This window comes from Ammospiza nelsoni, chromosome Z (assembly GCF_027579445.1).
Source record: "Ammospiza nelsoni isolate bAmmNel1 chromosome Z, bAmmNel1.pri, whole genome shotgun sequence".
NCBI lineage: Eukaryota > Metazoa > Chordata > Aves > Passeriformes > Passerellidae > Ammospiza > Ammospiza nelsoni.
In genome coordinates this window covers 15,806,692-15,817,788 of record NC_080669.1, presented here as the reverse complement: position 1 = coordinate 15,817,788, position 11,097 = coordinate 15,806,692, and the positions used below count along the sequence as shown (strand labels likewise).

General features: G+C 43.5%; 1 protein-coding gene across 1 annotated transcript in view; it reads right to left on the bottom strand.

The window, feature by feature from the left end:
• Nucleotides 1-6,812: 6,812 nt before the first annotated feature.
• Nucleotides 6,813-11,097, bottom strand: part of PGGT1B (protein geranylgeranyltransferase type I subunit beta) — a 37,453-nt gene continuing 33,168 nt past the window's right edge. The window contains 1 exon segment of the mRNA XM_059492473.1: nucleotides 6,813-11,095. Within this exon segment, the coding sequence (XP_059348456.1) occupies nucleotides 11,052-11,095 (44 nt within the window). The 3' untranslated portion in view covers nucleotides 6,813-11,051.

Here is an 11,097-nt window from a genome sequence, read left to right as displayed (position 1 = left end):
TCCTAGCCTGTCCCATGTGACACTAGAAGAGTATCACATGCCCCTGGGAACAAGCTCATTTAAAAAATATGGGTTAAGTATGTAGACCACTATTAATATTTAATGTATTGAGTATGTTATTAGATATTTATGAGGAATAAAGTACATAATTATGCATACCATGAATATATCATGTAATTGCCATTTTTTGTTGCAACTACTGTTAATCAAGTTTGACAATACAAAGAGAATTTGGGCTATCTAAAGTTTTAACAAATATTAATTGACCAAAACACAGCAAGCTTAAGTCTATTAATTTACTGACTCTATTCAGTTACTTAAAACAATGTGTCTAATGAAGAAATCAGAGACATGCAAATCAGAGAAAGATAAGGGAAAGATGATCACTGCTGAGATCTGCATGCAAATGTTGTCATGTATGTTTTAGTAATTTTGTGTGTTTTTCAAAAGGGGCAGGTCTGTAATTGTGAAGGCTCTGAAGAATGAAGCATAGACATGAAAGCCTTTTAGACTCAGCTGGCCTTCAGAGACTATTACACCCTTCTACAAGGCCTGTCCAATTCATGCCTTCAAGGTTTAAGTGTGTCAGCTGGGCTCCTACACTTTTCTTTCAGCTTAACTACACCAGGATTAGGTTTGAATTAACTTTCCTTTTTCAAAGTGGCATGCTGTGCTCCTATACTGAAATTTGTCGCCTGCATTTACCCATGGGTTAATGAAGTCTTTAATCCCCTCTGAAGGTGGATTAAGCTCCCTGCAGACTGGCTGTGCTCAGAGCAAGGCGGGCGCAGGCCCTGCTGTGCCCGAGGGTGCTGTGTGACCCTCCTGTGCCACCAGAGCCAGCCTGCCCCTTCATCTGTGCGCCCGCTGGGCATCTGAGGCTCTCCAGAGCCCCCACTACCCCACTGCACCCCCAAAGGCTCCATTTAACACCAGTATCCAGCTGGGATCAGCATTTAGGAGCAGCTGCCTGCAGGAGCAGTGACTCTGCTGCCTCTGGGCAGGCAGCACTGCACTCCTGAGCCTCCTTCTGACAGCCTCCAAGGCTGACAAAGGCACTGGTGACCTATCAAAGAACAAGTGGCTCAGACAAAGTTGGCTTATGAGTATAAAGGGATGTGCATCGCAGAGCAAAAGGTCAGAAATGTCACTTGGGGGACTTTGTCTGGAGTCACTGCAAAGAGAATTGCTCCTTTTAGTGCTAATGAAAAGCCAGGAGTGGAGTACAGTGACACTCCTACTCCCTGGTCCTGTTGTGTGGAGTGTGGGGCATAAATTTGTTCCTGGCCAGCAGTATTTGGGGTCCAAACCCCCAAATCATGGCTCTGCCTGGTTCCCCTTGTGAGCTGCTCTGCAAGCAAAGCATCACGAGGTGCAGAGCCAGGCAGAGAGCCGTGGCTCCAGGCGCTGTCCCACAGATACCACTGAGCAAAGTGAGCTGTTAGCCTTGCTGTGTGGCCTTGGTTGCCTTCAGCTCATGGGTCACAGCACAGTCTCCCATGAGGAGTCCCTGCCATGGGCCCACAAGCACTTACACACTCTTCTGGAGTTTCTAGGAAATGAAATCTCCCTGGATTCCCATGAAAATTTCTTTTCGTTCCTTTGACTTCTACAACTGCTTGACAAGTACAGCAGTTCTCATCAGGCCTCCCTGACGCAGCAGCCTAACTGGGCAGAACAGACTTCCCTCCAATTCAGTTACAGCACACTAAATCCACAGAGGCACACCCACCTTGCCCTGCTGTGGAGAGGAAAGTCAAATGCATGTTAGTGTGCCAAGGGTGACCCCTCTCAGTCCCCTCCCAAATAACTTGTCAGGCAAGGATTTCAAAGATGTTAAAGATAGACAAACTCATACTAGTTTGGAATATTGTATTATTTATTACAATTTTACTGCATTTATGTTGAACTGCATTTATGTTACACACTGAGGTATGTAAAATGTTGGCAAAATTGAACATTTGAGCCTGGTTTAATTTTTTTTACCATTACTTTAAAGCAAACAAGAAAAATCTGTTCCTGAGTGACAGCAGTAGACGAGCAGAAGTGCTTCGGCTAGAGCTGTCTCAACCCATAAGACAAGGCACACCTAAAGTGCCTGAATCTTCATTTTCCAGCGTTTCCAGAGCACAAAACTTTACTGAAGTGACTGAGATTGGGGCATTTACTTGTTAAAAAAAAAATAAAAATCTTTCTTTATGTTCCTGTTGACCCCAAATCTAGCTAGCATCAAAAAGCACCAGAAAGCTCAATTTGTTCTGACAGGACAAGCGGCCTGTGGGTAGCTGGAGTAGGCTGGGCAGCCAGTAAGGGGATGGGAGGGAGTCCAGTCCAGACTATCATATCAACAGCTGCTGCAGAATTTAATTTCCTTTTATAGAAGGGAAACTGTGGGAACTGTTGCTCTCCAAAGTCAGTGGAGCCTTTGGTTTAAGAAACTGCCCTCCCTGGGGAACAGACGCTGCGTAACATCTCAGACGCCTGTGTGTTTGCTCAGGTTTCTGCTGCAGCCAAAAACAGTGTGCTTGTGTTTGCTTTATGCAGGGACCTGTGATGCCTGCCTTTTCTGCGGCTTCTGGACCATGACTTGCAGTCACAGGAGCTGAGAAAGCCTTCAACAGTCCTGAGAGGTTACAGGTAGAGGCCAAGGGAAATGCAGTGTTAGGACCATCCAGGGGCAGAAGGAGAAACATGCCAGGAGCATTCCTGCTGCTCTGCACAGGGCCCATGGGGCACAGCCCTGGCTGGGATGCCTGGCCAGGTCTGTGCTGGTGGCCACTGAGCTCAGAAGCTGTCACAAGGCTGAGGAACAGCTTTCCCACTGATAGCTCCCATTCCCAGCTCGTGCTCAGAGCTGGCAACGCCCCTCAGCATGGAGAAGTGTGCATCCTGGGCAGAGTAAACATGTGCCTCTGCTGTTCCCTCATTCCTGTGTTTAATAAAAACTAGGATAAACCAGGGCTGGCAGAAGGGAAGGGGACAGGACTTGTCTTAACGCCAGGGAAGCTCACCTTGTTAAAGCAGTTAACACCTTTTCTTCAGATGCCCACCATCACAGTCCTCATTTGTACCAGCAGCTCCTCATTCTGTAGAATTAAGTTGTTGGAGGCTGGAGTTTCTTTACACTGAAAACAGATGTCAAGGCATGGAGCCATCAGGAAAAAAATTGGTGGTAGTAGCAGTTTGCATGGTGTGCACAGGAAGCTATCTATAGCAACTGGGAAGTCACAGAGGGCATGTTATCACCGCCCTGCAGGACTCATTCTGGCCACATACAGGGAGTTATATATAGAGCTGTATACAAAAATACAGAAGAGTCCCATGCCTGTGTTGGAAAGCCTCATCAGGACTTCTCTTGAGCAGACTCCTGTCCTTGACCTCACCAGAGAACTTCATATTTCAGAGGGTATTTTGGAAAGATGCTGGACAGCAAGTACCTCCCGAGGACAGCTGATCTGTAAAATACAAGTGTACAGACCAGAGTGCATGTATGTCCAATCAAAATAAGATTTCTGATTTCCTTCTGAAGTATTTTTGTGCTATTTGTAGAAACCTTCCCCCTGTCCCGCCTTCCCATCCATGTACCTCACAGATTGGCTCTACAATAAACTGTCCCAACAGAGCAAAGCTGTTTTGGTTTAAGAATCCACAGGTTTGGGGTTCAGGGGTGGTAAAAAAAATAAATTAAAGTGGAATCTAAATAACTGTAAGAAATAGTCCACCAAAGTGCCCCAAGGCAGGATAAACTGTTCCTATACCATGCCCAACAGTTCTTAGTCTAACTGCTATGAAAGAGCACCCCTGACAAATGCTCCCTGGGCAACAGGTTTACACAGAGGATCCCTTTGGCCATTGTAGGGTCTGAATTCAAAGGAGGTTTTAATGATAAAATAAGCAGAATGGATGTTGAGAAAAAGATGAAACTTCACTTTGGTCAAGTGAGCTTATTTTAGTAAGGCTTGGCTGTAATTTAAAGAAGGTTGTTACACAAAGATTTCTGGACAGCACAACAGCAAATAAATATAGCTCTGTGCTTACAGAAACCTTTAAATTAAACAAAAGCAGCATGCAATTTCAACAGCACTCTTGCATTTTAGCTTTCCAGGCAGCATAAGCACCTGCCCCACAAGCACTCACAAAGAGCGATAAACGACAGAAAATCTTGACTCATTTTCACTTCAAATTTTTCTTCTGCAGATTTCATGTAAAAGGATAAGGTGGGAACCTCTCTCCCAGGGTGAGACAGAGCCTTTGTCTCATGTCTGGAGCAAAGGGAACACAGGGAGAGTTCTGATGGAAGCTCAGGCTGGATCTTGCAGAAACAGCCTCATGAAAGCCTCCACGCTCTCCCAGACCGAGCATCCAAAGCGGTTGGGGTGGGGTGGGCTGACCTGGGCTGGGCACCAGATGCCTTCCAAACCACTCTATCACCCTCCTTCCCAGATGGACAGGAGAGAGAAAGTAAGATTGAAAAGGACTCACAGGTTCAGATATGGCAGTTTACTAAAGCAAAAGTGAAAGTTTGCGCATGCAAAAGCAAAGAGAAAAAAATAGGTTTATTCTCTACTTCCCATCGTTGGCGAGCAATGTTCAGCCACTTCCCAGGAACAAGGCTTCAGCACCTGGAGTGGTTGCTCCAGAAGGCAAACATTGTAAATAAAAATGTCCCACTTCCTCCTGCTTTCCTTAGCTTTTATATCTGAGGTAATGTCATATGCAACGAAATATCCCTTGGGTCCGTTTGGATCAGCTGGCCTGGTTGTGTCTTCCAGAATAATCAGCTGGCTGGTTGTGCCCAGCCCCAGAGACAGCACTGACACTGTGCCAGCACTGCCCAGCTGAACCAGAGCAGCACTGTGTTATCAGCACCTTTCCAGCTGCCAGTGCAAAGCACAGCACTGTGAGGGCTGCTAAGGGAAAATGAACTCAGCCAGACTCAACACAACAGATTAGCTCCTGGTCCTCATCCTAGGACTTGGTTATCATCACTGTTAGGAGTTAACATGGAAGTCACTTTCACAAACAGAATAAAACTATCAAAACTCAGCTGTTACATTCATATCTCCCTCCTTGCATTTGTAAATTTAATATAAACAACTTGTGTGGCAAGTTGAAACCTCTTTCCAGAACATTTTTAATTCTGAAAGTGAGAGAGCATGCAGATTGTTTCCACAGAGACTTTTCCTCAATGAACCTTCTCTTTTTACTGCAAGTAAGGACCATATTCTTCCTCAGAATCCTACTTGTTCTCCAGTGATAGCAGCCTGTCTAGTCCTATTCCCAAGTACAGAGCCTGTATCTGCAGATGAAACATTTTAAAGTCTCACCTTAGTGGGAGGCAAGATCATGGAGCAAATCCTCCTAGAAATTATGGTAAGGCATGTGGAAAATAAGTAGGTGATTTGTGACAGCCAGCATAGCTTCACTAAGGGCAAATAGTGCCTGACAATTTTGGGGGCCTTCGTAGATAGGCTTACACTGATGGATGTGGAAAGGACAGCTGACATGATATATGTGGACCTGTGTAAAGCCTTTGACACTGTTCCACATGACATCCTTGTTCCAAACTGGAGAGGGTGGACCACTCAATGGATAAGGAATGGGCTGTACAGTGTTGCTCAAAAGAGTTGTGGTCAACACCAAATGTCCAAGCAGAGACCAGTGATGAGTGGCCTTCTGCAGGGCCTGGTGTTGGGACTGGCACTGCTCCACAACCCTGTGGGCAGCAGGGACAGGGGGACTGAGTGCACCCTCAGCAAGTGCGCCAGTGACTCTGAGCTGCTTGGTGCTATCCACACACCAGAAGGAAGGAATAGCATCCAGAGGGACCTGGACAGGCTTGAGAAGCGGGCCTGTGTGAACCTCATGGAGGAGTTTGGTACAGCCAAGTGCCAGGTCCTGCAGACAGAAGTACAGGCTGGGCAGCAAATGGATTGAGAGCAGCTGTTCTGAGAAGGGCTTGGGGTGCTGGGTGAGAGGCTGGACACGACCTGGCCATGGGCACTCCCAGCCCAGAGAGCCAAACGTGCCCTGGGCTGCATCCAAAGCAGGGGAGGGAGGGGATTCTGCCCCTCTGCTCTGCTGAGACCCTACCCTATTTGGAATTCTGCATCCATCTCTGGGGATCCTCAACTTAAGAAGGACACAGACCTTCAGGAGTGCATCCAGGGGAGGCCACAAAGACGATCAGAGGGCTGGAACATCCCTCCTGTGAAGACAGACTGAGAGGGGCCTCTCTGACCTGGGAAGGAGAAGGCTCTGGGGAGACCTACAGCACCTTCTAGTACATGAAGGGACCCTAGAAAAAAGTTGGAGAGGGCCTTTTTACAAGGGCATGTAGTGACAGGACAAGGGGGATTAAAACCGACAAAGTAGGTATTAGGAAAAAATTCTTCACTATTGAGGGTGGTGAGGCATTGGGAAAAGGTTTGCCCAGAGAAGCTGTGGATGCCCCACCCCTGGAAGTGCTCAAATCCAGGTTGGATTAGGCTTTCAGCAACCTGATCTGGTGGGATGTCTCCCTGCCCTTGGCAGGGGAGTTGGATGAGATGATTTTTAAGGTCCCTTCCAACCCAAACCATTCCATGATTCTATGTTCTCACAATGCAGTTATCAAACAAGCACTTCTCCAGTGCCTCAAAAATAAAGCAGTAGTGTCAGGGTTTGCTGCCTTTGATGGGTTCAGCTTGAAAACCTTTGGAGGCTGTTGTGCTCTGTACCCTTAGGAAGACAGGTCCTCACCCAGAACATGGAACTTGGGAAAAAACACATGACAAGAGCTACAGTTAAAAAGAAATTACAGTTTTCCCACATTTTCTCAACAGCTCATCAATTTTTATTAAACTCAGAAACTAACCAGGCAAATAGAGATCCAGGAACACAAAAGCTTAAAAATGGTGAACAGAAAGTGTAAATCTACAACACATTGTAACCACTCAGTGGAGTAATTTAATAACCATTTAGTATAAAGATATTGAGACTTTCCTTTTTTCCACCCAGTGTCATCTGAAGCGAGGAAAACTTGTTAAGTGGTCTTTTCTTGCAACAGCAAAAAAAGAGCTTTTCAGAACCACCACAGTATTTAACAACAACGTAAACAGACCAATAATCTCATTCAATGGTGAATTTTGGAGATGTCTCATATTTCGTTGCAACAATAGCATCTTCTTACTTAAGGTCTCTCTGCTTCTTATGCATGTCCTGACATCTCTTTGACCTCCACAGGGACACTGATAGCAAGTTTCTCCAAAATGCCAGGAGATGGGCTGTCCATAAAAGGCTTTGACTTTGGAAACCACTGTTTCTTCCCTTTTATATTAGGCAACCCCACACTGAATGGCTCACTTGGCACAAAGTTGAAATGTATTTTTTCGGGAACACAACGGTTTCTACAGAATATTTAATTTCTATACTGGCATCCATGGAGAAAGCAAATTTGAGGCAGCTTCTTCAGCTCCTCTCAGGTTGTCTTTTACCTTGGGCAATAAAGCAGAGAGTACGGTATTCTTAACATGTGCTTCAGCATATGCATGTCAGGTATTTCTGCAATACCCAATTTACTTGCTAGTTTTTTCAGTGACGATGATTGTTCCATTTAGAAAAAATAATTCTCAATATGAAAATTTATAAATACAAACATGCTTAGAAGCAGCCTTCCAAAATGGTGTTACATCTGTCAGCAGCTATGTACAAATCAAGTGGGCCTGAAAGCCCTAGTGACAATGTTTAAATCCCCAGTCCTCACATCCTATGGAAAAGATACATTTGACTTCCTTTGTTCAACATGCCATTTTAAAGCAGTTTTTCTGGAAGAGAAACTCGGGCCACCCACAGAGTTTGGGAGTGTTTCAGATAGGATAGAGGCACTCACATTTGTCAGCCTGATAGCCAAGAGGTTTTTTGTCCTCAAGCACATGGTAAAGCCATTCAATGCATGAATTTCTTATGTAGGTTCAGTCTCAGCAATGTAAAGCTGTGGTTAACATAAAATTATTAGAGGTAGGTAATAATCACATGGTTTACTTTTTCTAGCTACATTTAAACTTCACAGTTCACATTTAAGTTTTAGCTCTATTTTGATGTATCCCCTTTAAAAGTGATTTTAGGTTATGGACTTCTGTGAAACTCTTGTCCACTGATTTCTCATTTAACATTTTTCTAGTCAAAAGACACAATAAACCACAAAAATCAGAGAGACAATTCAATACAGTCAGAATCCAGATGTCTGCTACAGGAACATTCAATGTTCATAATTTGTTTGCCTGACATAAATTGGGACATTCAGAATGGCAAATCATATATGCAGAGTTGGTTATTAGTACTGATTTTTATCAACTTAAAAAAGATTAAAGATTACAAAAGAATTAAAGTAATAAGATACTCAGTGTGAGATGAAAGCATAGGTATTTTGCTGCCTTCATCAAAATTTGGGTTAATGAGAAACAAATACACCTTAGGCAACCTTAGGAAAGGCCAGCTCTGCAGTCAACAGGCAGCCTGAAAAGATGTTGTAGAATAACTGGGGGCCAAGGAGATAAGAAATGTAAAATCCATATAAAGAACCCAGGGTAGCTTACAGAAAACATAGCAAGAAACTTTACCTGTTTTTTTGAGACAGAAAACTGTTAAATTACTTTCCATGAGAATTTTTCTTATTCACATTGTATGATTTTCACTGTTACCCCCATATTTTCTGCTGAGGGACCCCGATGTCCCTCACAGATGAGAATGTGGTCACACACAGGACAAGTCAGGAGCCATAGCTCAGGATTTTGCAAGTATGGATTTGCCTCACCATAGTAAAATACATCATTTTTCACTAAGCTAAGTAAGAAATTTTGACTGTTTCCCAACAGAGACTCCCAATACTTTATTCGACTCTTCTGAAACTCAAAGCTACTCCCTCTACTAGGGTATGTGGTAAAAGCTAAAAAACTCAAAGATGGTTCACCGGCAAGGCAAAGAAGCAGCGGTGGGGATGGATAGCTACAATTACATCTCACCTTCATTGTAACTACACCAGAAATCCATCCTATCCTACCATGAAGTCAACTTGTCATCACCATCTGATGCAAAGACAAGTAAATACCATGCTTTTTTGATCAATTTTTACTTCAAGATTTTTATTGTTTGGTTTTAAATGGATTTTTTTCTAGGTAGACCCCTATGACCTTAGAGACTTCTGCTCAGGGAAGCTACTTCAGCCTTTGCTGACCAACATCCCATTAAGCCTATTCAGGAAAATGGGATTCCCACAGGAATTGCAGTAGTGAGCCCCCTAGCTGGGAGATACTCTCTTTCAGGTATCTTGCTAGTTCTTTTTACTTGTGGCTGGATTTTTGGTCATCTCAGCATGTGGTCAGTAAAACCAATTCCCAAACTCTATCTTTGCTCCTTAACTCCTTCATGTTCCTTGAGTCAGTACCTTTCTTTTGCTCCCCAGTCTTACCCTACATAGCTCAAATCCTTTCCACCAGTTTGGTTCCATTACTACTCCATATTCTTCACTGGCCACTCCAGCCTCAGTATCTCCCAGCTTTCATTTCTCTCACTCTGCAACAGTCCTACTCAGGCACCTCATTCCCCCTCTCCAGTACTGGCCTCACAGTTCTCTTGGTTCCAGACCTCCCAGTTTTTACAACTACTGCGCCTCTCCTCCTCCAAGTAAAGCCTCTACTGGGACATGTCTGGATCACACACACCCTACCCCACTCGTCCTCTGCTTTTCCAAGCAGACAACTATCACTAGTCATGCTCCCAATGCTGCCATGAAAATTAATCTGCTACAGAAATAAAACCTATCTATTTAGGTAGGAAGGCTGCTACAGGTTTGGACAAGGTGATTGTTCTGGTAGCCTAAAGATACCTATTGGACCTCTCTGACATGTGTGCTAGGGGTACAACTACTTTCCACTTGCCCTGCATTGCAAAACAGGAATCATGTTTATCCCCAAAGCTCTTTTTGCTAGCCAAAAAGATCTACATCCTGTTTCTTTGGGCTCAGCAGTGGCAAATGGTGCACCTAATCTGTCTTAGGAAGTCTTCAGTTATCTTTGGAACCTTTAAGAAAAAAAAGTGCTGTTAATGACTGGCAAGTTGAAAGATGTGGTGTCTACAGAACGCACAAACTGACCTGCCACAAACACACCAGCTGCAAAGTTACTTCCTTCAACTCTGAACAGCACTTCAAGCATACAAAGTAAGGCACTAGTAAAGCACTAAAGAAGCTGAGAATGTTCATCATTACTCTAATTCAAACAACTTCAATGTATTGCAAAGGTTTGTCTTTGGAAGCAGGTTCTAATGCTACTCTTGCATACAGGTATGCTTCCAAAAGACTGGGCTGAATATCTCTTATTGATGCACATCAATATGCCACACTCTTAGTGAACTTCACATGAAGAAATTATTTCAGATGAAAACTCTGTCTGGCTAACAATCCACTGCATCTGTGTAAAACCTACTCAGAAGAATTATGGGATCCATTTAGTAAGGCCACACAACCTTAAAAGTCCAGTATATTGAATAAAATAATTTTATTTGTATTTAATTAATTTGTTTGAGAAAAACAAAGTTTATGGAATCTGAAAGTTGATGATAATAGGTAATTTTTAACTGAGACTTAATATGAGAGATTCTCTACCCAAAAATATGTCAAACAGTAAGATTATAAAGAACTTCCACATTCTGTGCTATACTGTATGATATGTAAACAATTCTGAAAATACTTCCCCATTATATATTTTGACACAGTATGCACAAATTTTAAAAAATAAAATTAAAATGAAGTTTAAATGCCTCAAGGGATTTCTCAGAAGTAAAGCCATCTGAAAAGCCATTTATGGTCTGCGGTGACAAACTTCTATATAATCAAAATATTCCCCATTTCACAATGCAGAATAACCTGCTGAAGGCAACTCCCTATCAAAGTGATGCCAGCAACACAGATCTGATTGTATGACTCCAGCACTTAAAAGAGCACATTGGTTACACATGGCTTTTAACCCTGGGCTACAATTATGCTACCAGAACTAAATTCAAGTCTAAATCAGTCATGTAGAGAGGTGTGTGTCATCTGAACGCTGTTTAAAGTCCGTG